Raw genomic sequence first — 26,959 nt, forward strand, 5'->3', positions numbered from 1 at the left:
ACCGTTTGACCAATGGTGAGCAAGTGGGTCGACGGTCCCACAAAACAAACTAAGAGATCACGCCTGAGGCTCTCCAAATGACCCCAACTCGTGGCGAACTCGATTCGATAACGTACCAGAAAGTACCCAGAACCTCGCGTTTCTGAGGGTCTGCGTTGCTAAGTTTCATAATGTCAGACCAAAGTCCAAAAGACACGTAAAAGACACGTAAGATTCCAAGTCTGCTCGTAAGAACAAGCTCATCCCCGGCCCAACGGAGGCTTATCCTTTCATATTGATTACTAGTCGGCCTTTCATAGATGCATGCTGGTATCTTTCTATGAGACTGGGTATCTCCGCAAAGCTCAAAACGGTCAAATGAGACGAGATGCCGTGCTTGGCTACGACCTTGAGCATGGACTCAACTTCCTCCGCACTAGCGACATAGCTGCCTTTTATGGTAAGCTCATGGAATACCATGGCTTCCGAGTCGAACTTCCAGCTGTCTTTTGGTAAGCCGAGCGGAACCATAACACCGCCGTTGCCCAGTTGCTGAAGACACCACGCGTTGGCTGGTATAGAATCTGTGCATACTACGATGCCCGCGAGACCTTCGCCTGAAGTAAACTCTAGTATCTTCTCTTCGGCGTTCTTAGCGCTTGAGTCCATGACTAGATCAGGTCTCAAGTGGTCGGGCAAGTCGAGCGCAAGCTGACGGCCTTGTTCACGGTTGTCCATGGCTATCGTCCGGTACCCAAGGGCTTTGGCGAATTGTATTCCAAGCTGACCGAGACCCCCAATACCTACAATGGCTACGGCATCGCCTGGTTGAGCCTGGGGACTAAGCTTTCGCAATGCGCCCCATACTGTCGCCTTTCATGCTATTAGCAATGATGTCGTGCAAACGAAGTCGACAAGAGATGGACCTACACCAGCGCACATCAAAGGCGCTCCCTGTTCGAAAGAAACTTCATCAGGGAGGTGCACAGTAGTATTAGGATCTGCCAGCATGTAATCGGCAAATGCGCCGTCGTGTTTGAAGCCAGCGACAATTCTGTTCTGGCAGAAGCGCGGATCAGGACGTTTTGCTCGTCGTCCATGCTGCCGACATCCTGCGCATTGTCCACAAGCATTCTTGTAGTTGAGAACTCCAACGCGATCCCCAACTTTCCATGAGCCTTGCACTTGCGCGCCAATCTGTACAATCTTTCCAGCCGGCTCGTGCGATGGTATCATGGGAAGGGCCGCCGGAAATTGACCATTCCAAACCTGAAGGTCCGAGTGACAGAAGCCGGCTGCGTAAACTTCGACGAGAAGGTCATTGTCTCCGCATTGAGGTACAGCTCGCTCACATAGCTGATACGGTTTCTCATACTGATGCAGTTTGTTAGATATGATTCCGTGCGTTTCATGACGTCATCATACCTCTACGATCTGTGCGGCGCGCATCTTATCAGACATGTTTGTAATTGACCATGGATGTACTCAAAGGTGCGCGCTTCGTTATTACCCTCAACACCCTGGTTATCGTCATCGTAACTTCATGCGAACGCGTCTTGGAGAGCGTAGGACCGTTTTCGGATGCTGTTGGAGACGAGATTTGGAGGTGGTTGGGGTCGACGATAAGGCCAAGCGAGGGGCAGCTGCGGAGGCAGGGGCAGCTGGCGGCTGGCGCATCCCATGACGAAATTGACAAGCGCGCCGTCGGTCCAGCATCATTCCATCCCACTTACCCCGCCATAGCTCTCAGGTTCGGCATCATGGCATTAAGAGGAAGTAGTCCCGTGCGGGTAGTTTGGTCTGACTGTTCCCACACGAATCCGTCCGACTGATAGCTCTTCGTTTAATCCAATTGACAACCTCATCAACTCATCATCTCCCATACAATACAGCCATCATGGGCAAGAAGCGCGTTCTCATCTCGTACGGTGTTGATGTAGATGCGGTATGTGGATGGCTTGGGTCGTATGGCGGAGAAGACAGCACCAGCGACATATCGCGTGGTCTGTTCGCTGGCACGGTTGGTACGCAACGCCTCTTGAAGATGTTCAAGAAGTACGACATCAAGACCACATGGTTTATTCCAGGCCATAGTTTGGAGACATTCCCGGAAGACATGGCAGCAGTACGCGATGCAGGACATGAAATAGGCCTCCACGGTTACAGTCACGAGAACCCCTCCGATATGAGCTTGGAACAGCAACACCACGTGCTGGATAAGACGTACCGCATGTTGACTGAGTTTGCTGGCAAGCCTCCCCGAGGAAGCGTTGCGCCATGGTAATATTCCGAGGACCGCCGCTGCATACAGTACGCTGACTATTTCGGTAGGTGGGAAACAAGCCGTGAAGGTGCCGAACTGCTGCTCTCGTACGGCATTGAGTACGATCACAGCATGAGCCACCACGACTGCCAACCTTACTATCTGAGAACCGGAGATACCTGGACCAAGATCGATTATAAGAAAAAGGCCAAGGACTGGATGAAGCCACTCGTTGCAGGTCAACAGACTGGCCTAGTCGAAATCCCAGCAAACTGGTATCTTGATGTAAGTACGACTTAATACGCCCTGATTCATCGCTCACACTGAATTTCAGGACTTGCCACCACATATGTTCATCAAGGCTTCGAAGAACAGCCATGGCTTCGTGAATGCGCGAGATACTGAGGACCTATGGAGGGACCATTTCGACTACTTCTACCGCGAATACGACGAGTTCATCTTTGTAAGTATCCCGAACTGCCTGAAGAACTCATCTAACACCCCTGCAGCCTATCACAATCCACCCTGATGTATCTGGACGACCACATCTGCTGCTGATGCATGAGAGGTTGATCGAGCACTTCAAGAAGCATGAAGGCGTTGAGTTTGTGACGATGGAGGAGATGGCGGATAAGTTCAGAAAGAAGAACCCGCCGCCCGAAGGAGCGCTCATGCCATCTGAAGCGGGACTGAAGTTGAAGGAGTCCCCAATTAACTAAACAATTTGATGTCATTTTTGATTTTCCGACTTTGCTTTTTCCGCAGATCGTCCATTGCAGATGGTAGCGAAGACGCATCGCAGCAGTGCCTAATGCGAACTACGAGCTAGCTGTCACTAGCACGCCAAAGACAACATCACCACTAGTCCGTGGCATCTACAGTACGATCAGATCACGAACATGCGCCACCTAGCTCCGCATGAACGCCGTTCTAGAAGCCAGCCCCGCGCAGGAACCGCCGTCATACGCAGCCACCGGCAACTGCCAAACGAGCCACTGCAGGGTGAACGCTAGCAACACCCCACCCAGCAATCGGGCATATCCACCGTCTCCAACCCCCTCCCAGCTCCCAAGGCATGCAGCATCCACGCGCCGCAACAAGCCCTCCGCTGCTCATCTCCGCAATCAGTTGGAGTAATGATGATCCCCAGGCGACCCTTCCCTCCAACCGGGGTAACCATTGGAGGCACCCCTGCGCCTGAATCGCGTAGCCGATGGAGACGCCCGCACCGCTCTCTCGCCACTATCAACCTCCAAAACAACGGGGCAGAGCGGGCTGGCAAGATCCACTCCTGCCCCGGATTCTGAGAGATACCGCGTTGGCGTGCTGATTACCACGCGGGTTATCAACGTTCTACCAGGGCACCTGCATCTGGCAAGGATAGGGCCGTTGCGTGGCATGCGTACATGAACGGATATATATACAGTGACCCAGGTACCGATACTTGAAGTGTTGAACAACTGTTCGTTACTCAATCCGGGTCGACAGTACAACTACCTGACGACATCGCCAACATGTCGGCTGAAAAGCAAGACGATGTCATTGCGCCCGCACCGAGCACCAGCTCCGAGAGCATCAACGGGAAGGTTGACCTCGAGAACGATGGCGAGATCTTCAAGCGAGGAGAGGGCTATGAGGATTTCCGAACGGTGTCCTGGGTTCACACCGCAGTCATCTTCTTGAAGCGTAAGTAACGGCCTTCTCCTTTTCACGACCATTTCGCTAACAGCCATCACTATATAGTCATCTTCGCGACGGGAGTCCTTACAATTCCCAGCGCAATGTACACGCTCGGCGCCTTCCCCGGCGCCATCAACGTGCTCGGCTGGCAAGCCCTCAACACATGGTGCGCCCTCGTGCAAGGCCAATTCCGGAACAACCACCCAGGCTGTCATTCCATCGCCGACATGGGCCAATTGGTCGGTGGCCGCATCGTCAAAGAAATCACCGGCGTGCTCTTCCTCGTTGCGTTCATCATCGTCGCAGCATCGGGTATAGTCGGTGTATCGACTGCACTCAACGCGCTATCCAACCACTCCCTCTGCACAAACTACTTCTCCATCATCGCGGCGATTATGGTTGGCACGTGTGCAAGTGTACGCAAGTTTGAGAAGATTGCTTGGGTTACGTGGGCGGGATTCATTTCTGTTTTCGTTGCTGTCTTCATCGTCGTGTAAGTTTTCCACTCCTTCTCGAGCCCTCGAAACCACGTAGCTGATTTATCTCAACAGCGTCGGAGTAACAACCCTCGACCGTCCCGCCGCAGCCCCCCAATCCGGGCCCTACGAATTCGGCTACCACGTAATCGGCCACCCGACCTTCGCCGCAGGCATCACAGCCGCAAGCACAATCTTCTGTTCCGGCGCCGGCACTTCCGCCTTCCTACCCGTCATGTCCGAGATGCGCAACCCGCGCGAATTCAGCAAAGCAGTGAACTGGTGCATGGGCCTCGTTACCGCCGCGTACCTCTCCTTCAGCCTTGTCGTGTACAAGTGGTGCGGAAAGTGGGTTGCATCGCCTTCTCTCGGCAGCGCAGGACCCATGGTGAAGAAAGTTGCGTACGGCATTGGTCTTATTGGACTTTGTGTCAGTGGCGCTTTGTATGTGCATGTTAGTGCGAAGTACATCTTCGTCCGCATATTGAGGAACTCGAAACATCTTCAGGCGAATTCGCCGGTTCATTGGGGTACCTGGCTTGGTTGCGTTACGGGTATGACGGTTGTCAGCTTCTTGATCGCGTCCGGTGTGCCCATCTTCAACTATCTGCTTAGTCTGGCGGGTAGTGTGGCGTTTGCGCCGTTGGCGCTGGGTCTGCCTGGGTGGCTGTGGATCTACGACCACCAGGGCTACTGGAAGGGGAACTGGTGGCAGAAGATCATGTATGCGCTGCATGTTATCTTGATCGGTATTTCGGTCTTCCTGACGATCGGCGGCACGTATGGCGTCATCGTCCAGATCATGGACGCGTACAAGGATGGGTCGATTGATTCGGCTTTCTCGTGCGCGGACAACAGTAACTCGTCGTAGGTGGTTTTCTATTTGCTAGTTAGACATGGTTTGAGAGATACCCTCGGTCAGCACCGTAATGAAGATGATCATGTAATTGCAAACATGTCTACATTTCATTCACTTTCGTCGGTAAACTCTGCTATCTTCGCGCCAAGAGGGTCGATCGTAATGGCTAGGACACTACATCCTACTCAAACGACCGGCTTCTCCTCTGGTATCAGGCCCACCATCTCAAGCATCCAGGCCGTGGAGTTGATCAACCCGTAGAAGAGCATTGGTATCACCTGCGAAGATGTCAGTACACAAACTACGAAAATGCGCTTGGTTGTTGCTTACCCCGAAGAACAAGTTGCCGAGAATGCCTCTGCGAAGAATAGTTTCTGCCAACTCAGTCTTCGTGATACTAGGAGCAACATCACTCTTGAAAGGCCCGACAAGCCTGTAAAACGTAACGAAGCTTGCTCCAAAGCAGTAGACCAGGAGCACCTTCAACCCGTGCGCCATGTAAAGTTCGCGCAACCCGGGAGCGCCACCAAAGTCCTTCGCTAGAGTGCTCATGTACGCGCTGTGATCAACACCGTACTTGATGCGCGATGTCTCTTTGGCCAGGAGATGGTAGTGTGGGGGATCGGTAGGCATGGCCATTTGATTGGTGATGAGCGCTGTCCACCACATGGCCTGTTGTTCAGCGATGGGAGGGATGGCGCCAACACCAGGTCGTACAAAGCCGATGAAGGATATGCTAGGATCTGCGGGCGAGACGATGTTGCGGATGGTGGCGTCGGCTGCTGTGGGGTATGATGGATCAAGGAAGTAGAAGGACTGTTTGTAGCCGGTGCAGTAGACTACGCAGTTTGGTCGCACTTCCGTGTCCTTCATGCGTCTCCAATCTTTACGGTCGGGGCGCTTCTCAAATATCACTCTTCCGGTCTCGTCTATGCGCTCCGGGAATGTGCATGTGTCTACCCATTTCTTCGACTGCGCGTCTTCGGGTGGGTCTACGTAGCCGTTGCCGAGGAAGGCGAGAGGGTGGCTCTCTTTGTAGGGCCGGTTTAGATATGGCATCGCTTTACTGCTCTTGTTTAGGAAGACGAAAGCTCTGCCTAGTCTGTCGTGTGGCAGTGCGCCGACATGTTGACTGTATTGGGTCAGCATGTGCCCATTCGCTAAAATCAGATAGAAGCTCACTTCATGCCCGCCTGTGTGCCAGTCAAGAACCACAACACACGCTTGATGACAAAGTCCGATACAAACCAACGGAATCGACTCGCAGCTATCGCGCGATGCACGTAGGCTGTCTCGAAGAGATTGGTGATGAGACCGTCGATAGGCAGACCTCCTTTGAATTGCTTGCCGAACACCTTGAAACGCGAAAGCGCTTTGGGGAAAGAAAGGAAACCCGTTCTGAAGCACATGGTGACTGAATTTGCATCACCCTTCATGGCTTCGTAAGCGATATCTACAAACGTTAGCGTGTACTCGTCTCCGTGTCCTTGTATAGTGTACCCATGGCAGTCTCTCCACAGCCCATGATGAGCACATCTTTGCCTGTCAGCTGTGCTCGCTTCTTGTACTGTGAAGAGTGGAAAGCTTCTCCTTTGGCATTCTCGATGCCAGGGATATTGGGAATGTTGGGCTCGACATGCAGTCCAGTACAGACAGCGACGTGTGAACAGTCGAAAGTGCGCTCCTCCCCATCGCTATTCTTGTCGACGTATCTGACACGGTGCTTCCACTTCCGATCAGTCGACTTCGATATAGGCTCGATCTTGTTGACTCTGCAGCCCATCTTCATGAGCGGCTGTAGGTCGAACTTGTCCACGTAGTCCTGCAAATAGCCGACATATTGTGGAAGCGAAATGTGGTCTGGTGCTGACACGGGGAAGCGGTGGTCGGAGAAGGTAGTCAATTGCTTTGAAGATACCAGCTCGGCGTTCTCATAAGCACGGTAGTGGAATGTGCCTCCGATATTGTCTTCGCTGGAGGGTGTTAGGTCATGTGATGGTAAACCCGATCGGGGCTGAGTGGAGTATGCCTACGCCTCGAACAAAACAGCCTCTATCGGCCGATCAGGTGTCGATGCCTCAAGCAGTGTCTTAAGAGTCGTCAGTCCGCCGGGACTTCCGCCGTGTTAGCATGTGATGATTTTTGTTGAGAGGGTGGCGTACCCAGCCCCAATGACGGCGACTCGCATCTCAGGAAGCTTGTCGGTGCCTGCCATTTCCACGATCAATCAAAAAAACGATATCTACAACGTCTACAGGAAAGTGATGTTCTAGAGTCTAGAGTTACATCTCGTGTGGCCACTGCTGGATGTCGCATGCAAGGGACGCGTCGGTGATATTCCCTCAACCAATCAAGACGCTCAATCTAAAGGATGACATCAAGACAGGACGCGCGACTCCGACGGGCACATGTTGCTCCATGCACTTTGCTCCATTTGAGCCTAGCCCCGGCGACGATGCCGTCGCCAATTGATGTCTGCTATCAAATTGGGTAGAGACGGACGATGCCTGTTCTGAGACTGCTGCGGGCCAGCAGCCGAGGACATGCGACGATTTGCACGTCATGCCCTAAATATCAACACCATAGCTCCACACCGCTGACGTCCACGACTACCTCAGCATGGAGCAGCCACGCGAGAAGGTCGCAATAATAGGCTCTGGCCTGGCGGGACTGGTTAGCGCGAACCTGTTGTTCCACGATGTCCGCCAGCGATATGCCGTCAGGGTCTTCGAGTCGGTAGGCCGCCTGACACCCACTCTATCCGCGACTGTACTCACAAAAGTAATTCTAGGGCAAAACGCTCTCCCTAGACGCCGCCTCCATCTCCATCCCCGATGCAGCCACCGACGCCTCCACCCGCGTGGACCTGCCCATGCGCGCGTTTGCGGGCGGCTACTACAACAACCTCAAGGCCCTGTACGACTACCTGCGCATCGAATACAACTCCCAGCCCTTCCTCTTCGAATTCGCGAAATGCCGCGATGCGAGCCCCGAGGCCTTAGCGACTGGCCGCCGCGACACATCGTATTTTACACATGCATCGAACCTCCACCAGATGGCGTCCCGACCGAGCAGAGTTAGCAGGACCTCGTACCTGATGCAATGGCTATATTTGACGCTTGCCTACTCGTGGTTCGCGCTCTGCTGTTTCTTCTTCGAACCTAGACGAGGCGAGACTATGCAGCAGTACCTGGACCGCACATATTGCCCAACCTACTTCGTTACCTACTACCTCCTCCCCCTCTTATCGAGCGTATCCACCTGTCCACACGAGTCGCTACTCGCATTCCCTGCCAGCGATATCATCGAGTACAAGCGGAGGAGCCACGGCGCACCACACTATACTGTATCAGATGGCGTAGGAGGGGTACAAGACCGCCTGGTCAAGGGTATCGATGTTACTCTCGAGGCCACTGTAACAGCGGTAGAGCCCTCCGAAAAGGGCGTTCGGATAACCTGGTCTCAGGGCGGGTCAGACGCTCAAAAAACGGAATTCTTTGACAAGGTTATTCTAGCCGTCGCCCCAGATGTCGTCGGCCGTATCTTCAGACCTCTGCAACACCACATGCAGCGCATACCAACTGCAGTCGTAGAAAGTGTCGTTCACACGGATTGGGCAGTCCTCCACGGTAGCGACGCCAGGCACGTCGATAAGAAAGGCGCGCAGCTCATCCACCTCAATACAGCAACCTCCGGTACGCACACGACCGAATCACATCATGTCCAACCATGTGGCGTCGTAGTAACCACTTGCCCATGCACTCCTCTCGATGAGAAATGCGTTGCTCAACGGAGCCGGTTCACGCGCGTTCTTCGCAGCCCGGAGAGCCAGCGCATCGTCAACGCCATATTTGACAAGCGCTCGAACTTCGGCACAGATGACAAGTCAGTGCCACAGTGGAGGAATGGCGAGGACAATGTGTGGCTCGTGGGCGGCTGGTGTTGGGACGGTATGGTCCTCCTGGAAGGCTGCGTTGTCTCGGCCATGCGAGTGGCTGATGCGTTCGACGTCGCGGTGCCCTGGAGGCATCAATAATTCATGAAGACAAGCGTATCCAGACTCGGACTGTGACGCATGGAGCATCCTCTTGCCCTTGGTCCTTTCGTAGCCTTGCAGGTAATCCAATAGAGTAGATACCCGGGCAAGACAACATGCCCATAGCATCCCAGGACTCAAGAAGTGATGTAGGCGATTCAAAGTGTTTGAACGAAAGTGAAAGTATTCGGGATTGAGGGGTCTATGATGCGACTTCCTGTTGTGCATATCATATGGCGTCTTGTCATACATTCTCGCCGGAAACGGCTAGCGTCATTGCCTCGTTGAAGCTTCCCGCGAAATCCCACAAGCACCCGATTCTGCGTCGCACCAATCACGACCACACGTCAAACAAATGTCCGCTACGCAGATATTCGGCGCAGTGCTGGCGACCCTACTGTTTTGGCTGATGATGAGAGCGCGGGGGGCTCAAGAAGACCAGGCTTCAGTTTACGGGCTGCAACATGGGCGGCTACATCTGCAGCTTCCCACAGCCATGTGGATGAACATGGGGTATTGGAAGAACGCCACCACTTCAACGACACTAAGCGAAGCCTGTCGAGACATGCTGAACGTAATCCTTGCTGAGGCTGGCCTTTCAAGCGACAAAGGCCCAGCAGCACGGAGAAGAGCCTTGGTGGATCTGGGCTTCGGATGCGGGGACCAAACCATCTATCTCATGAGCAAGGGACCTATTCGAGCGTGCGACAAAGACTGGTGGGATGAAAGAGATTGCTGCGCCACATGGAAACATTACATTGGCATCACGAAAGATGCTGTGCAGGCTCGATACGCCTCGCAGCGAGTTGACGAGCTCAAGAAGAATACGACGAAGGGGGAATCTCCTGAAATGGAAGATGGTGGAAACCCCACGATATCTCTCTCCTCTGCCGACGCGTCGAAACCCAAGTCGTGGGACAAACAGCTGCAAACAAAATTGCAGCATGCGAAGGACGATACAGACGAGCGTTGGGTGTTGGCACTAGACACAGCATATCACTTCGCTCCCTCACGCTGGCCCATCATTGAGTACGCTCACTCAGAGCTAGAAGCAAACTGGATGGCCTTTGATCTATGTCTCTCTCCTACCGCTACATGGGCTCAGAAGATGACGCTTCGCCTTCTCACTGCTCTCATGGGTGCGCCCTGGGCGAACTTCACCACACCACAGGGGTACCGCGAGAGGCTGGAGCAGATAGGATACAACCCTGAAGCCATCACCATCACTGACATCTCAGAACATGTGTTCGCGCCACTGGCAGCATTCCTGAAAGAGCAAGACGACAGGCTCAAGATGTTAGGATTAGGCTTAGGTCGCTTTGGTGTCGCGAAAACCATGTTCGGCTGGTGGGGGCGGACCGGAGTTGTGCGTGGCGTAGTAGTGGTCGCGAAGAAATGAGTCGTATGTCGGTTATACGACGTCTAACCTCGCCTGGACCCTTTACCGGTGTGGTGGGAGGCCTGAAGTCAGCCCTGTAAGGCTGAGGTGGAAATAAGACACCAGCACTTGCCGCGAAAAGTGTACGCGTTGGACGACCCTCTTCGAATTTGCGCCATGATGTCTCATTGACTAATCTGTGGGCTGGCCTTTGAATAGGTTCACAAGGGTTTGGCACTGCGTTTGGTGTACAAGTATGCCTCCCTCTGGAGCCCCTGTGCGACGATGGTGGAGGATCACATTCCCTCGTGCCGACACCCGCTCTTAGCCCCCAACTTCAATACAAACTGCACGCCAAGACAAGAGCCAAGACGGCGCAGTCAAGTTACGCGCTGTCAGACGACAACATCCGCATGCTTTATTAAATCTACGCTACATCCCTTACAGCGGGAATCTTGACTCCCCATCTTCCCTACCGGCGGATCGATCACACCAAACATGGAGCAACGGGAGTCGCATGAGATGCACAGCGTCAGCGAGGAGACCAGACAAGCAAATGCGAGTGCACCAAAGGTCCCGGAAACTACTCACGAGCCCATGTACACGTCGAGGCTGTCGAGAGCGTCTTCCATGACCGTTCGCGAGCCCATCGTCAGGACCCTCCACACTTCGTTCTGGCCGCTGATGGTCTTCATCTTTTACGCTACACTCGCCCTATTTACCTGGATCGTTCTTTGTGTCGCGAGCAGCCGGCCGATTGGAAGCAAGTTAAGCTATACGGATAATCAAGACTACTTTAAAGATGTAGCTCGTCTCTTGGCTAAACACGAGAGGATCCTTAGGGCTGCACAGATCCTGCAATCGGTGGTCGCCCTACTCACCATTCCCATCACTTCAGCGATATGCTCTATAGCCTTCGCTGCCTATATCCAGGCTGGCAGCTCGAGAACGAAGTTGAATCTGCGTCAGACTATGGCGCTTGCAGATCAAGGCTGGATCAGCCCAAGAATGTGGGCTAGGTGGTCTAAAGTTGGAAGTCTTCCATTGTACTTCGCCTTTGCATTGACATTAGTGGGTGAGTCATGCCCAGATCTTGGCAGGAAGCCGGTGTTGACTCGAATACAGGTGCTGTCTTCCCGATTCTGCAGACAACGTTTATCCAGGTTACTCCGACACGAATACCAACTCGCAGCACACAGTCCGGTCTGATTAGGGTCGCTGATATACCTGCTCTAATCAGCAGCACCGACAATGACATAAATACAGCAGTTGTTCGACTCCGTAGCATTCTAGAATCGCGCGCGGAAAGAGAACATGAGCCTTACCTCTGGATCGATGAACAGAAGGATGGACTGGATAATGACATGTGTTACGATACATTCAGTGTGGCCACCAATTGTAACCGCTTCTCGAGGAGTCTTTATCAACTTGATGAGATGAGCTTAGATGCCTGGTTCTCACCCGTTCCCTTGGACTTCAGCACCGGTGTCTATGTTGACCCTCAGTACGCACCGCGCCTCAATACCACAATTGAATACAGGAACATGACAGACGCTGAGTGGCCAACCGAATGCGTTCGCGACAGAGAAGATGTATTTTTCGCACAATACCGTGGAGGAGAGACGGGATACCGGGAGTTCGATATAATAGCTTGCATACCCGCCAATATCTCTGGCACGCCTTGGCAAGCTACGTACAACCGGCAGGACATTACCGAGGATCTTTTCCTCGCAATTTCGGTGCCTTCAATGTTACGCACTCCTGTTATGTGGAAAATCACCGCCCGTTCGACGTTAGGCTACTTCGAACTTCCTAATACCAAGAACGGCAATCGCGCCGGGCCGTTACTCCATAAGCTATCCTTGGACAGCGCTAGAGGCTCTTCAACCAGCGGATCCAGTCGAGATGAGAAACGAGCAACCAACGAAACATACGCAGGAAATGTGAGACAACCCATTGGAAATCACATCGGTCCGCTGACTGCTATTGGACTGGCACTATTCGGCGAAGGCTCTTTCATCGAGAGAAGAGTTTCAAATCCATCCGCCTTCCTTGTAGATCGGCCTGAGGTCGATGATGAAGTATGGTTCAGAAATTTCGGCAACAACTGCCTCGGGAATATGCCTCTCAACTTTGCCATAGGGGGCCCGTGCCTCCGCGACTACGACTACCAGTCCGAAGTCGACGTCCTTGGCCGCGTGAGACAACTAGCCGCATTCTTTGATTCGGAACGTTCTGCAAGTAGGGCGTTCACTGTGGCCGCTTTCCTCGCCAACAAGGAGTGGCTGAACCCGAGCCAATTCCACAGATGGGGAGGATTCGACCAATCGCGGAATGTATATGTCGATACGGGCGTTCCAACCAAGAAGACATATATCGCGCTTTGGGGGGTCATCACCGGGTCCGTTTTCCTCGGCCTTCACCTTCTCGGATTACTAGTGCTTGCCCTGTACGCCTTTTGGATGAGGCCTTTCATGCCTTGGTTGGGTGCAGAATTCGTGGTCAAGGCTGGTACGGCACATGCTGATATTCTGAGCGCTGCCGAGGGGGACAAGCAGTGGAAGCAGACTGTTGCTGCGTGTCCAGGGTTCGTCGGGGACGAGAAACCCACGGATGATGTGGGTCGTATCGCATTTGGCGCTACTGCTGCCTTGAGCAGAACACGGGGCAAGAAGTTTGAGGAGCTATAGTGTGTGTGTGTGTAATTCTAATAGATCTGGTCATTGTTGATGCGGAGCTTTTGCCCACACCTCGTTTATGGAAGAAAGCGAACAGAAATTTCGCAGCCCACATTGGTATTGAATCGAAAGTCCGCGAAACCTCAGCGCAGTAGAGACTTCTAGGCTTCCCTGGCATGTGGTGAATGCGGCTTTCTTTTATAGGCCCGTCGATGTACTTGAGTCACAGCTATCTGAAAATCTAAGGTTCGGCATGGCGCTCCGGCGAACAATGCGCGATCATGCGCTCCTGATAGTACGGAACCACCACTCCTGAGGTCTCCAAGGTCAGCAAACCCACTCATTACCCACGGCCAGTGTGGGTCACAGATAGCCTTCCAACTCAATCATTAACTCATTACCAACGTGCAATGTGAGTCACAGAGACGCTTCCAACTCAATAAATAGTGCTCTGTCCCTCTCTTCTCTCCATTATCCTTTCTTCATCATCCATCACATTCAAAGTCCAAAATCCGAAGAAAGTTTTACCATTCCATCCCAACTATCTTCAAACACTATTACCAACACTACTACCACATCTACCAACACAACCTCACCACACCACAACAAAGATGTCTTCAACCACACCTGTCTACGCCTGCAAGGCCGACTTCATCGCTGCGGGTCTGTCTCCCTACCTCCAGCCCGCCGGTGAAACAGACACGTGCAGCATCTGCACTAAAGACTTGGCCTGCGAGAACCCCTCCGCCACCAAGCTCACCGCCGCCGACAAAGAAGTCCTTGAACTGGCTTTACAATACCCAGCCAACACGATTGTCTTCAAGTCAAGTTGGCTCAAATCCACAAAGCCTCTTCACAGCCACCACACCAATGAAGAGCAACCAGTGTCAAAGCTAAACGCCTGCGGACACGTGTTTGGCACCAACTGCATCATAACTTGGTTTGAGAGGTGCAACACTTGTCCTATGTGTAGGAAAGTACTGTTCCCAACATGGGCACAGGAAGAGATGGAGAGGGAGAGGGTGGAGAGGGAGAGGGTGGAGAGGGAGGAGGAGGCGAGCAGGAGTTTTTGGGGGTGGATAGAACCTCCTTTCTGAGTACTAGCATTTCACTGCATCCGTGCGAAGTATGCGACGACCTCCTGGGGTGGTTTTGGCGTTTGGGTTTTTTGGGTGTTGGGGTCGTGAAGGTCGACGCGCACCCTCATGAAGTTTGTCTGGGCTGGGTCAGAGGTCACTGAATATCTCCTGGGATAGGTTTGGCGTTGGCGTCTATCGGTTTTCACGGTTGCGAATGCCTCCGCGCATAGTCGTACCGTATGGTTTCTGTAGTTCCGAATGCATTGTCTCTCCCTCACTCACCCGTTCTCTGCCGTCCCCAATCACATGTGACAGCACCAGATAAGCCCGCCCCACGTGATACCACCTCCCTCCCTCCTATTGCCCTGCATATGACACGCAGACGACCGCATTACTGCCCGAACCTTAGCCCGATGACTTCATCCAATATACAATCTGCGACGTCACCTCTAGGATTTTAGGCCGAAAGAGCTGCAGGATCGTATGATCGGAGCGAGATATACCCCAGATGCGGGTTTATCTCTTAGCTAATTCTAGAATACATCTTTGCGGTAACTCTCCCGTTGCACGCGTGTGCATTTGCGGTGTCATGTCGGAGATTTATTTCGGAGGACCGATCGGGCCGCTGTGGAAAGGAAAAAGAGAGGGCGGCGTCCTTTAATATGTGTAGTGTTGAGCGAGACGGCACGACTGTTGAGAAAGAAGGTTAGAGTATATAGCCAGGCATGAATGCTGTCTCAACGTGTGCCGGGAATCTCGAGAAGCAAAGTTACAATCTTGTTAGGCTTGTTGGTAGGTGGAGTTTGTGTTCTAGGTCACGATAGAAGGGCGCCACCTCGCTTGTGCCGGAACCATGACCTGGCAGACCACGCGACGAAGAACGGCCGACGCGGGCGGGCTTGTTTCAGTTCGCGGTGATGAGCATGGGGGCTGCGTGATCGATAGGGGAAGCCAACCGTCGCCTCGGGGGTGTTCAGCTTCGGCAACCCCGCACGTCGTGATGCAGACATATGCGCGGATCGCCCATAGCGTTGAGTTACTTTTCTTTTGCTAACCGATCGCCTCGAGGGAAGTGAAACTATCATCAAGAAACCTACCAGAATACGGCAAAGGATTGCCAGCTTGCTATATTGCTTTTTGTCTGCAATAGCTCATGCTAGCCGCATCAGTGCCCCGGAAGCGCAAGCCCCCATGAACGGAGGGCCTGCTGGTGTGGTAGCTTTCATTGGGTCACAGGTATATGGCTGGCAGGGATGCATGCAGGTTAGCCGTGTTCCGCGTCGGACCGTCAGATGTGCGACAAATCAGCGGCGCACAGCATGAGCCCCGCCGCGCTCCCTGACTAGGTCTTGCTTCCCGAAAGGCCAACACTACACTTGTCGCATGGGCCGCACGGCTGAGGCACCCTGGGTGACGCGAGATAGGCGTTGAAGACGGCGGACTCAACGAGCATAGTGCATGACAACTCTGTGCTCTGGACCAGGCAATGGGGAGGATCGCCTCTTTGGCTTTATCTACGTTCACTCGCTCCGCTCGGGGCTTTTTAATCCTGGTTCCAGTTACGCCCCTCTCTTTCGACGACTTTGGCTTTGATGTGCGCTCGGTATGCGGTGAAGTGAAGAAGAGCTGGATAGTATCGATCATGGCGGGGAAGCAATCGGATCGTTTTGACATTGTCAATGGCAAGCAGCTTGCGTTGTTGATTGCGCCTACACTATGCCTTGCGGTGGCTGCGGCGGCGGTGGCGGCGAGATGGTACACGAGGAGTGTCAGACGGGTCAACACGATCAACGAAGATGCGCTGATGCTGGCTGCTCTGGTAAGACGATGGAATCATGACGGCGGTACCATGCTAACAACCGTAGGCTATGAGCTTTGTCGTAGTTACGCTAGTTTACGTGCTGGTGTTCCTCGGCGGAGAAGGGCTTACGAGCTATGAGATTCAGGCGGACCCGACGAAGAACTTTGACGTTGTGGAGCGTTTCTGGCTGCGGGTATGTTTAGCTGGAGGCTTCTCGATAGTTGGCTAACAGGCTTTCAAGATACAATTCGCACTCGACATCTGTTGGGCTACGTCGGTTGCAACGGTGCAGGTGGCCTTTGCGAAATCCTACCTCCGCCTGTACGAGAAGAGAGTTTTTGCTCGCATCGCTTGTTATGTGTCTATGGCGCTCATCGCGATTTGGTACATCTGGTCGCTCGCGGGTTGGATCAGCATGTGCCATCCACCAGGGGAGTGCAAGCTGCAGAGCAAGAAGTCGTGCATCATCATCGGATCGCTGCACGTCTTCTTCAACAGTGTCATCCTCTTCGCCCCGATACCTGCTATAGCAGCAGCAGATCTCTCAGGCAAGAAGAAGGCATGGGTGATGGTCTTGTTCCTCCTTGGATGCTTGTACGTGAAGCTAAGCACTCGCTCCAGATAGCTCTTGCTGACACCACACAGTTGTACCATCCTAGCAGTCCTCCGTATCGACTGCGCGATCGACGTCTTCGGCAACGTCAATGACGATCCGATCGGTGCGTCGTGGTGGCGTATCTGCTTTTCCCCAATCGAGGTCGCTGTCGGTATTGTCTGCTGTTGCGTTCCCAACGTCCGTTCGCTTCCTTCGTGGCGCCGAACTCCTCCGCTCCCTACTGAGGATGGCGGTATCGGTCTTCGCCGGATGAAGTTCCGGACACAGAGCAACGGCTCGTCGACATCGAATCTCAACGCACCTCCTTCGCAATGGATGCCAGGCATCAAACCGCAGGCGGCTGCCTTCGTCACGCTGAGCAATGAATCGGCTCCTTCGGAGAGACTGGGCTCATTGGGGCTGAACGAAATCAAAGTTACGAAAGAATATAACCTTGATCGGTTATGAGTGCGTTGTTGGGGCGCAGAGTCGAGATGGCTAGCCACAGCGATGCATGTTGGGGGTAGCGACGTTGATGCACGAAGCAGGCGCGTAGCACGGCGGCTTCTCGGAAAACGTGAGGTGCTTCATTGTACGACGTGGGAGGCAAGTGTCAATTCGGACATGAGCGCACTTGTTGTTGATGTCTATGTGGCACAGTCGTGCCGCTGCGGGAGGACGCGCATCTGACGTCACAGTCACATGACCGGAACACGTCAATTGAGAAAAAAACCGAACAGGCCTGCAGCCTACATCAACATGTAAACCTACTAGATAGGTGACCTAGCGTCGATGTAGGCTCTAGACCTGTTCGGTTTTTTTCTTGTATGAGGTGGGAACGTGATCCACGGATGGATCCTTCGCCCACACGACTCAAGCCACCAACATCATCCTCCTACAAACGCTCAAGCCATCATAGCCCCCAAACCCAATCTTCGCCTCGGCACGCTGCCTCCACTATACCAAGCTGGACTCGCCATGTGGTACTTGCCAAAAGATCCCGACTATGAAGAGCCGCCAGGAGGTATGCACCTGCAGAGAAGACCCGATGAGCCAGCTACTACACTCAACTCACACTCACTATCGGCTCAGCTCTCAAGCAGTGAGCTTCCGATGGAAGGGACATTACGAAGAGAGATGACGTGAGGAAACGCAGATGACGATGCTGTCCGTTAGAAAAGTAGCGATTACGGCGAGGCCCGTGAGGGCAATGGAGGGGTTTGGCAAGGCTTAAGAGAGCTTGAGGAGCAGGGCAGGAGTTAGATGATTAGTCGCAAGACAGGAGAGCTGGTGAGCATCAATCACCATGGCTTAGACAAGCGCAGAAGATATGCGCGCATGCATAATGTAATGAGCATAGACGACCAACTTGCTTTGCGATACACTGCGGGATCCGATGATGTTCTCGTACATACATATACTGTTAGTGCATGTGGCAAGCCATTTCACTTACACAAGAGGCGAGGTGGCACATGGGAATGGGCGCATATCGGCGCACTTTTCTAATCGCATTAATTTCGCAACATCACGTTGGCATTATTTGAGGTGTGGCTTCTCGAAAGTCAGAATGAGGCCATTTGCGCAACTTTGCTTGGCGTTCTTCCCTACTGAACTACAAGCTAATGCAAAGAGAACAGGCTAAGGCATTGCTGTCACTGTAGTTCACTCCACATTGCTACCTGTCTTCGGTGCTGATAGGCTTGATGATTGACGGAGATTCGATGTCTCTCTTCCGAATCCTGCCGCTGTCACGACGCGCTCACCTTGTACAAAGAAAACACCGAACAGGCCTAGGGCCTACATTAGACCAACGATGAGCAAATATGGAGGCGTAGCGTCCATGTAAGCTCCAGGGTGTTCTATGTTTTCCTTGAATGGGGTGGCGCTGAGCACCTGAGACAACCACAACTGAGCTGACATCGCGCTAGCGCACGTTCTCTGTCAAATCAATCACTGAGTCGACATAACAATCCCATTGCACGGCTCCTATGTCGTTCGGTGAAACTGGCAGTCGGACTTGTCGCTCCTCAATTATTATCACGCTCACCATGCTCCGCAATCCCTATCTGATCTTTCTCAGTGCCACATTGTTTGATCTCATATTAGCCATCGCGCTCGTATCTCTCTTTGCGACTGCATATCCCGATCGCTTCCGCAGCATACTATGGAAAGAAGGCGGCACCAAAGGCTGGAATTCCGATCCTATCCAACGTGTATACGACTATGCGAACTATCGGAAATCACCACCCATACCATTGATATGGGATGAAAGGTATCCTCCCACGTCCTCAATACAGCAGCCATTTGGATTTCTAACACTTCAACCAGCTGTACGTTATGCAACCTATGCATTGCCATCATAACCCTGTTCACATGGCTCGTCCGCTTCTCAATCATGTCTTTCAGCAAGCAAACTCTCGACTTCCACTCCTCGATCACGGTCAACGCGTTGTACGATATCATACTGGCGGGGCTGTGGATGTATAGTGCCTCGATCCAAAACTCGGGCGACCTGTCAGATCCAGAGCATATCAGTCTCCGGCCTTGGTATCTCGAACGCGGGTGTGCGGAGGCATGGAAGGAAAACCTGTACGGTTGCGAGCTTATGAGATGGTCGTATGGACTGTCAATGTTTGCTGCGTAAGTCGATTTTGCAAATTCCCATTGCGGGTGACACTTGGATTGGAATAGTCTCGCTAATATTGCTACTTTCGCAGATTCTGGTTCTGCCTTCGCTGTTCGTCGACCTGCTTATACCGTGCGTACCTGCTCGGGAGAAAGCACGAGCTAGAGGATATGGTGTGCGCCTACGACAACCTCTTGTAGCATGGAACGATCTAGCCACATATTTAGTGCTGATGGCCGCCACCAGGGCACCAAAGCTATTGAAATCGGGAAGTGTGAATGAATGATATACTAGTGATGCCGGAACGACTCCGGTGAATGCCGATCATTCGCTATGAAAACTTATGCTCTCTGCACTCGGAAATGAGTTCGAACAAGTGCGCTATTCGCATCGCTCCCGCTGTCAGCGACGGCACGCAGATTACCTGCGCGCGATCTGACTCGATCTTACCCCAAGTGTACGTGCAAGCCGAATTGACCAATCCTGCCGTGGTGTCATCATCCAGGTAGGACCTTGCGAGTCTAAGCGTCCCGAGGTCGTGCGCCGCAGTTCACGCATGCAAATGTCGCACAGGGCGATTATTACTCGAAATGAGCTACAAGCAAACACCTCACCCCAGCCTGGCAACTGGAAGACACCAGACGCTCCGTGGCCTGGGTGATTGGCGGGCTCATGTCGGAGCGGTCCGTCCGAAGTGGGGCCAGCCCGGTCCAACCTCAACGCCAGCCCTTCCTTTCCTTCCTCTTCACCATCGCGTCGCATACGTGAATGCCCAGCGTCTTTGTTTGATTTTACACACATATCGAACACTGATATGCCATGTCTATATCATCACTCATGCTACTACAGCGTACATATCGACGTCCCAACTCGAACGCCCACCATGAAGGACGAGATAACACAATAGAGCTTTCAGTAGAAGATCCAAGATCATTGTACTCGGATAGCACTCGTTGTTTGTTTTCATATATGGGAAATGCTTTCTCATCTTCTAAATGCTATTGCGCCATTTTCCTCTGCTGTCCCCAGGCTTCTGGAGGCCCGTACACATGGCCTGTAAGCAACCACGTTCACATCACTAGAAAGAGCAGATCTGGTATTCCTTGCGGAGACATCGGTCAGTCAAGAAACGCATGCGGAGTTTCTCACAAACGTTTGTCGCATTCTGCGCTTTCGAGGCTCATTGCGTCACCGACAAACTATACTGATGGACAAACTCTTAGCGGTGAATACCCTCAACGTCGGTGTCACTCTGGATACTCGTACAGACCCAATAGATCTAATGCCGGTATTTCAGCATCACACTTTCATTCAGGAGCCAGAATGCTTAGTCGGAAGATGTGTGATTTGCGTTAGACGTAGTGAAAGGCCCTCAGCGCAAACGCGTCTGGGCCGATACCCGTCCCGCGCTCCACCCTTTTTTGCGAACACATACCGCATAACCTGTGGGCTTTTTGATAGCGCTAATAGTTACTCGCACTTGCGTTTCTGTATTCCCCGCCTGCGCTCAAACTCTCCTCTTTCCAAATCTCCACAACCCCCGCTGCGTCCAGCAACAAGTCGTCAATCTCTCATAATTCCACCTTCACCAGTGATACTGCTAGACACGGCCTCTACTAGCGCACTCTGCGACACCTTTGCGCTTCAGCGACAATACCAGTGTCTGCTATTGTGCAGCGCTGCGACTGAGCGCCAAGGCGTAAACACTCCAATTCACTTCGAAGTCACAGCCTCGCGTTATACTATATAATCGCACGGTACAGTTCTACTTCTTTTTTAAACCATCCTTTCCACCTCAAGTGCAGAACTTCCGACTCACGGCACTGAACAGTCAACCTTTACCTCAACGATACCAAACGATCCACCTTTACCCGACGATACCAAGCAGCCCACCTTTACCCCAACATACACCATGAGCTACAGAGCCAGTCAAGCGAAAGAACGCCAGAACTATGCGCGGAGAATAGTTGATCTCGTGATTGAGTGTCGCAACAAGGTCCCTAGCGACTGTCCCGAGCAGACGCTCATCCTGTCAGACGCGGCTCTCCGTGCGTATGTCAGAGGACTCGAGAAGTCAACATGGGACAATAGGACGGATGTAACAGACTATCACCAAGTGTGTTCAGAGTTCATTGAGAGGCTTGAGATAATTCGTGACGATCTTCCAGCCGACTGGCGGGAGTTCTCAGAGCTACTAAGAGACGCTACAAAGTACCCGGAAGGCGTTACACCCAACACCACTCCCGCTCGTCCGCTGCCACCTCAGACGGACCTTGCCTTGGAGGCTGTCACTGTAGAACCCGCCCAGAAAGATAACGACATTCCCGAGGTTGTCGTCTCGCCACCCGACGATGCTTCCCCGTTGCAGCTTCCTGGTATAGCTATGAGCTTTCCAGCGGTATCAGCAGTAGTAAACCCCTTCGTCGGCCCCGATGGTGCGTCCATATTCAACAAGGTTGATACAGAGGCGAAGCCTGCAGACAAGCCTTTCCCGTCCATTGAAGCCAAGGTACCAGAAAGAAAGCTGGCACCTCTGAAAAAAGGGTCGCGCTCCAAGAAGCCTAATGGCGAGTTGGCACCTGGCGGTCTTGATACAAGCCCAATTACTGCTGCCGCATCCGTGGAGAAGACAATGCCGCCAGTCACAGCACCGAAACTCGTCTTTGACTTTGGTGCTTCCTCAACATCGTTCACAGCTCCTTCAACACTAGAGCCTAGCTTATCGGCCGAGCCAAAGGAGAAGAGATTACGACACACTTCGACTCCCTCACCATCATCACCCAGTTTCATCAGCAAAGATGGTTCCCCTCCCAAGATCGTTTCGTCACTGGCGGTCTCTCTAGACTCCGTCCCATCGAAGTCCACATCCACTCAGACTGACCTGGCGCCCTCTCCCAACAAGGGTCAGCTGGAGATGATCTTGAGCATTCTGGAGGAAGAGAGGACTGCGCGTATCAAGGCTGATACGAAAGTCGAGGAGTTGATGGGGGCCATGAGCCGCCTACAAGTCAAGGTTGATCGACTGGTGGAGGAGATTGAAGCAAGCCGGGCGGGGACGTTGGCATCAACCAAGTCCACCGCGAAACCTCAAGAGCCTGTGAAGCCTACAATGCATGCTTCGACCTCTTATTCCTGCATCAAGGCCGACCCCGAGGGCGACAAGGTCGTGGCACCAAAGCGCAAGTCAACAAACAAGATTGTGAGGGACCTCAGGAAGGAGTTTCCTCCTGAGACATCCCATGTCGTCTTCAAGCAGCTGAAGCACGGCTCTCTGCGCCTTTCTGGGCTTCGGAAAGCCCAGCCTGCCAACCTCCATGCGCAGGTCGAGAAGGTGCTGTGCGCCTTCAAGGTGCCAGCATCTCAGCGAAAGAAGCACGCGTCAATGGTGATCGATTTGGCTAATTTTGGAAATGGCCTTGCTCGCAACGACAAGCGATACCTTCCTGTTGACACCAAGGTTAGGGACGCGGCCATCGGATTTGCGGATGAAAAGCTCGCCAACCACCTTTTCAACGACAAGAATTGGTTGTGCTTCCGCTGCGTTTCTGACCAGCATAGGTGCATGCAGAGGTACATGGGTGGACGTGTGGTCTTGTAGATAGTGGATTGTGGAGTTTACGTGGGCGGCGTGAGGTATCTAGAGGCACTAAATGTAAGACCTGCAGAATGCAATCAATACCCTCACGTTGACATCAACCGTTGCAACGTAATGTCTCTTCCACAGTGCCATGACACGACATCACCAAGCCTTTCAAAATCCAACGTATGAAGCACAGTAGTAACACGAAACATCACCCAGCCAGTCAAAAGTCAACGTATGAAACAAGTTAACAAGCACATTGAAGTAACTCTATATGGTATCTGCCCTGTCCATCCCATTCTTCCTTCCCTTCCTAGATATTTCATTCCAAACCCCATCATTACATCAATAGCGTCGCAACCAAATGGCAACATGAAAAAAGAGGTGCGGGGGTATTAGGTGCATGTGCATGCAAGCAAAGATGGTTGAAACTCTCAACAAAGACACTAAACTACGTTGCGGCGAAACAGCGACAACAAACAAGGTGGGAAAAAAGGCAAGTCGCTGCATATATGGGTATATCCTCATCCCATCCCGCTGGAAACACTGTTGTATACGTAAGGAGAAAGGAAATGATAAAGGAAAAACAAGTGGCAAGCGCTGATGAAGCTGCTTGTGTGGGTACTATCTCCGTTGAGGTGTCGTGTAGCTCGCTTCGTCGAGGGGTGCAGGGCGGAGCCAGGACCCAGGGACGAATAGCGAGGTTCGGAGTCACCTGTTGCGGTGCTTTATTTGTTTGTTTCTAAGGAGAGTGTGCGTGGTCGGCCCAGCCGAGGGTGCAAAAGGTGGTATTATGTGCGTGTATGCGCGGTGGAGAGAGTGCTGAAACAGAGTTATCCCCAGTTAGAATCGTCGCCCCAGGTTCCGCCCATATCGCGGTGCGAGACGATGCTGTGCTGGGAGATGTTGCTTGGGCGCCGTCTCATGATGAGACGGGAGAAGCGGTTTTGGTGCTCGTCTTTGGGTGGTGGCGGCGGTGGCTGTTCGAGTTGAACGCCACGGTGGCTCGAGTTGTTCGAAATATTAATTAGTCTGGGGACGTAGCGACGAGAAGTTGGCGTGCTGGGCGCCTGTTGCTGTTGTTGTTGTTGGTGCTGCTGCTGTTGCTGCTGCAAGAAGTTTGGTGGGAGGCTTTGGCGGGGGTAGTGCGCAAAGTTGGAGTACTGCGATGTGGGTACAGAGACCATCTCCTTGGGTTGCTGGTAGTCCATGTATGGCGCTGGTTGTTGGTAGCTGAGCAGGTCGGGAGTCGAAGCGAAGCCGGCGTTTGGCCAGCTTTGCTGCTGTGGCTGAAAGCTTTGCGCCATCGGTTGCGAAAAGTCCGTTGGCATCGACGTCATGGTGGTATCGAAAGCACCGAAGCCACCCATGGCGGTTGCCGCGCTCATGCTGTGGTGCATGTCCTGGCTGACCGGCCATTGTGATTGTTGCATATCTTGATGATGCATCTGTGGGGGCTCCACAGAGTCAATGTCCATCATCATATGCTCAGACGGCAGACCGTGCGAGCTGTGGAGCCTGTTATCGGACGGTAGGCCGTGGGAGCTATGCAACCTGTTGTCCGTCATGAAGTCATTCGACTCCAACTTGAACTCCACGATTTCGCCTTGGCTGTTGTCGAGGGACTCCGGAGCTTCGGGCGTGAGTTCAGTCGTGGGTTCGACGACGTCCTTCACCTCGATTTCGGCCAAGTCGTAGGTGTCCTGCACCAACTTCTCAATGTCGAAAACGCGTGTATCCCATTTGGTCTCGAGCTTATACCGTAAGCGGTTGCACTTTTTAGACTCCCACGCCAGCGACGGCCAGTTTGATTCGTCGCCATGGCGATCGAGCATCATTTGGTTCCATGCGCTGGCGAGTTCGGGTTGCTTCAGCAGACCGAGGATGACGTTGGTGAAGTTCCACTTGGATCCGCCCTTCTCTTCAAAGTGAAGAGCGATGTGTTCGCATCTTTCTTCCCAGGTGGTTAGAAGAGAAGCGCAGAAACCACAACCCCAGGCGTCCTTGTCGTGCATGACGATCTCGTACTTCTTGACGCATGGCGATGCTTTCCTGCTCGTGGGTTGACCGCTTTCCCTCGGTTGCTTGCAGTGTTCACAGCCCTGTAAATTGTTAGCCTTGAATCTAGATGAAGGGTAATGCTGACGTACGTGTAGCTTGGTGTGATGCTCACGGAAGCGCTTGCCAGCATGGAAGATCTGCTCGCAGTCGGGACATCTCCAGGTAAGTCGCTGCTCGTGGAACTCCTCCTCGTGCGACTTCCAGTATGGCTTCGACTTGAGAGCCTTGTCGCAAAATGTGCAGGCAAAGTTCTTGGGCGCGGGCGTCGATGTGGTAGAGATTGTGGAGAGACGAGATGATGCGGTCGACAGGCGCGAGGATGCGGCACTGTAGTGTGTAAAGGACGAGTCGGTAGACGCGATGGACGAGCGCGGGTCCGAGAGCATGCTGGGTACTCTGCTGGATGGTACACTCAGGTATGATGACGCGCGGCTCCCGACGGTCGACATGGACGATCGGTCGGCGCCCGACCGACGCATACCATCTGGATACGCGTGAGCATACAACGCGCCGCCAGGGCTGAACGTTGACTGACCTCCATTGCGCGCAACGGAAAGTAGCTGGAGGATCTGCTGGTCATCAAGATGCTTCAGCGCATTGACATGGTCAAAGAGCTGAGGTGCCAACTGGTTCTGGCCAGAGTGACGGGGGGAAGAAGTGACACTCTCGGTCACGCTGCTCAAGGGCGTGGAGCTTTGTAGACTGCGCCGCGCGCGCTTGAACGAGTTGCTCTGCTGAGGGGTGCTGAATTGGTAGAGTTGAGCGTCGTCGGCCTCCATGTTATCTCGATGTATGCGCAATCGCCAGTATCATGCCGGAGATTGGTGGTTCACGGTCCGTCTTGGGCGGGCAGAGCTGTGGTTACTATGTAGGGAGGGCGAGTGCGCGCGAAATGGAAGCGTTCGAGAAGCTTTTGACGGTATACGGATGGGTATAAGCTCAGTTCTTAGGCCGCCAGGAAGACATTGATCGTCCAATTTCCGGGCGGAGACGGACGGCTCTTGTTTAGAAGAGCAACATCCGTGGTCTGTTTCACGGGTTTCAAGAGGGCACTAAGAGGCTGCCTTGGCATGCAGGCACCCAGGCATGCATGCCTCCACACCAGTCTGGTACTAGAGCAAGTGACTATTGCACGGAGAGTTTCCGGCGCTGCAGCAACTCCCTCTAGTGATCAATATTGTCCATGGTGATCTCTCCTTTCGCGATCTCAAATTCTGAACGCGTCGAGCCTCACGATGCTCTAAGGGAGATCGCCGCGCCGGCGCTGCAGGGACCCCCAGCGCTACTAACCTAGGGCCGCATTCTCAGGGGTAATTCAGCAGACCACATGAAACGTGCATCTGCTCGCCATCTGAAAGCTGTCGTACCGCTCCACCTCACTGTCGAACGCGTAAAAGGTATCTGGAGCCGTCGCTTGCATCAGACGTGACATAATCCCAACTCCTCACCCCCACCATCTACGATCCATCGCGCTGTAAGAGAAGTTCGCACTCGGCCATTGGCCCGAAATTCGTCGCAGTATGCGTTCCTGCAAAAGTGCCGTTCTGGTGGCAGTGCTCAAAGAAGTAGGGTGGCCCTGTAAGACACATCGAACAACCAACACTAAAAAGCCAGCCTGAGGCGTTTCGCAGTCAGTTCCGTGAGCAACAACAGGTACCATCGCGATGGCCGCATCGGTAGTTCTGTTGCTACAGCACATCGCGTTCGTTTCGGCGGAAAGCCACCAATGGCGCGTTACGCGTGGTAGCGTGTTAGGCGCTTGTTGCTCACGTCTGTCGTCATCTTTCAGACGCATGTGGACGCGAGATAAGGCAAGGAGTTCTGCAGATCCCGCATGACGTCGAATGATCGCTCCAGCCATGCTCGCG

The 26,959-nt window shown here is 53.1% G+C and overlaps 10 protein-coding genes across 10 annotated transcripts; 7 read left to right on the forward strand and 3 right to left on the reverse strand.

Moving 5' to 3' along the window:
- Nucleotides 1-261: 261 nt before the first annotated feature.
- Nucleotides 262-1,440, reverse strand: J4E86_006203 (uncharacterized protein; the record flags this gene model as incomplete). The annotated part of the gene is made up of 3 exons (XM_051446734.1): nucleotides 262-852; nucleotides 910-1,353; nucleotides 1,405-1,440. 3 exons carry the CDS (start codon nucleotides 1,438-1,440, stop codon nucleotides 262-264), a joined length of 1,071 nt encoding a protein of 356 aa, XP_051302309.1.
- A 436-nt stretch (nucleotides 1,441-1,876) lies between these two features.
- On the forward strand, nucleotides 1,877-2,961 carry J4E86_006204 (uncharacterized protein; the record flags this gene model as incomplete). Its single annotated transcript, XM_051446735.1, has 4 exons — nucleotides 1,877-2,259; nucleotides 2,311-2,527; nucleotides 2,577-2,705; nucleotides 2,752-2,961. 4 exons carry the CDS (start codon nucleotides 1,877-1,879, stop codon nucleotides 2,959-2,961), a joined length of 939 nt encoding a protein of 312 aa, XP_051302310.1.
- Nucleotides 2,962-3,756: 795 nt separating this feature from the next.
- J4E86_006205 (uncharacterized protein) lies at nucleotides 3,757-5,269 on the forward strand (the record flags this gene model as incomplete). Its single annotated transcript, XM_051446736.1, has 3 exons — nucleotides 3,757-3,928; nucleotides 3,986-4,415; nucleotides 4,474-5,269. The coding sequence occupies 3 exons, from the start codon at nucleotides 3,757-3,759 to the stop codon at nucleotides 5,267-5,269; spliced, it is 1,398 nt and encodes a 465-aa protein (XP_051302311.1).
- A 173-nt stretch (nucleotides 5,270-5,442) lies between these two features.
- J4E86_006206 (uncharacterized protein) lies at nucleotides 5,443-7,472 on the reverse strand (the record flags this gene model as incomplete). The annotated part of the gene is made up of 6 exons (XM_051446737.1): nucleotides 5,443-5,535; nucleotides 5,588-6,389; nucleotides 6,440-6,710; nucleotides 6,758-7,230; nucleotides 7,291-7,371; nucleotides 7,420-7,472. The coding sequence occupies 6 exons, from the start codon at nucleotides 7,470-7,472 to the stop codon at nucleotides 5,443-5,445; spliced, it is 1,773 nt and encodes a 590-aa protein (XP_051302312.1).
- A 404-nt stretch (nucleotides 7,473-7,876) lies between these two features.
- Nucleotides 7,877-9,293, forward strand: J4E86_006207 (uncharacterized protein; the record flags this gene model as incomplete). The annotated part of the gene is made up of 2 exons (XM_051446738.1): nucleotides 7,877-7,993; nucleotides 8,049-9,293. The coding sequence occupies 2 exons, from the start codon at nucleotides 7,877-7,879 to the stop codon at nucleotides 9,291-9,293; spliced, it is 1,362 nt and encodes a 453-aa protein (XP_051302313.1).
- Nucleotides 9,294-9,858: 565 nt separating this feature from the next.
- Nucleotides 9,859-10,692, forward strand: J4E86_006208 (uncharacterized protein; the record flags this gene model as incomplete). The annotated part of the gene is made up of 1 exon (XM_051446739.1): nucleotides 9,859-10,692. The coding sequence occupies one exon, from the start codon at nucleotides 9,859-9,861 to the stop codon at nucleotides 10,690-10,692; it is 834 nt and encodes a 277-aa protein (XP_051302314.1).
- A 477-nt stretch (nucleotides 10,693-11,169) lies between these two features.
- J4E86_006209 (uncharacterized protein) lies at nucleotides 11,170-13,361 on the forward strand (the record flags this gene model as incomplete). Its single annotated transcript, XM_051446740.1, has 2 exons — nucleotides 11,170-11,681; nucleotides 11,864-13,361. The coding sequence occupies 2 exons, from the start codon at nucleotides 11,170-11,172 to the stop codon at nucleotides 13,359-13,361; spliced, it is 2,010 nt and encodes a 669-aa protein (XP_051302315.1).
- Nucleotides 13,362-16,070: 2,709 nt separating this feature from the next.
- J4E86_006210 (uncharacterized protein) lies at nucleotides 16,071-17,292 on the forward strand (the record flags this gene model as incomplete). The annotated part of the gene is made up of 4 exons (XM_051446741.1): nucleotides 16,071-16,247; nucleotides 16,294-16,422; nucleotides 16,471-16,823; nucleotides 16,875-17,292. The coding sequence occupies 4 exons, from the start codon at nucleotides 16,071-16,073 to the stop codon at nucleotides 17,290-17,292; spliced, it is 1,077 nt and encodes a 358-aa protein (XP_051302316.1).
- Nucleotides 17,293-21,362: 4,070 nt separating this feature from the next.
- Nucleotides 21,363-23,048, forward strand: J4E86_006211 (uncharacterized protein; the record flags this gene model as incomplete). The annotated part of the gene is made up of 1 exon (XM_051446742.1): nucleotides 21,363-23,048. One exon carries the CDS (start codon nucleotides 21,363-21,365, stop codon nucleotides 23,046-23,048), a length of 1,686 nt encoding a protein of 561 aa, XP_051302317.1.
- Nucleotides 23,049-23,863: 815 nt separating this feature from the next.
- On the reverse strand, nucleotides 23,864-25,870 carry J4E86_006212 (uncharacterized protein; the record flags this gene model as incomplete). Its single annotated transcript, XM_051446743.1, has 2 exons — nucleotides 23,864-25,132; nucleotides 25,181-25,870. The coding sequence occupies 2 exons, from the start codon at nucleotides 25,868-25,870 to the stop codon at nucleotides 23,864-23,866; spliced, it is 1,959 nt and encodes a 652-aa protein (XP_051302318.1).
- Nucleotides 25,871-26,959: the final 1,089 nt, after the last annotated feature.

The sequence above is a fragment of the Alternaria arbusti genome (genome assembly GCF_024043155.1).
Source record: "Alternaria arbusti strain BMP 1465 chromosome Unknown scaffold_7, whole genome shotgun sequence".
NCBI lineage: Eukaryota > Fungi > Ascomycota > Dothideomycetes > Pleosporales > Pleosporaceae > Alternaria > Alternaria arbusti.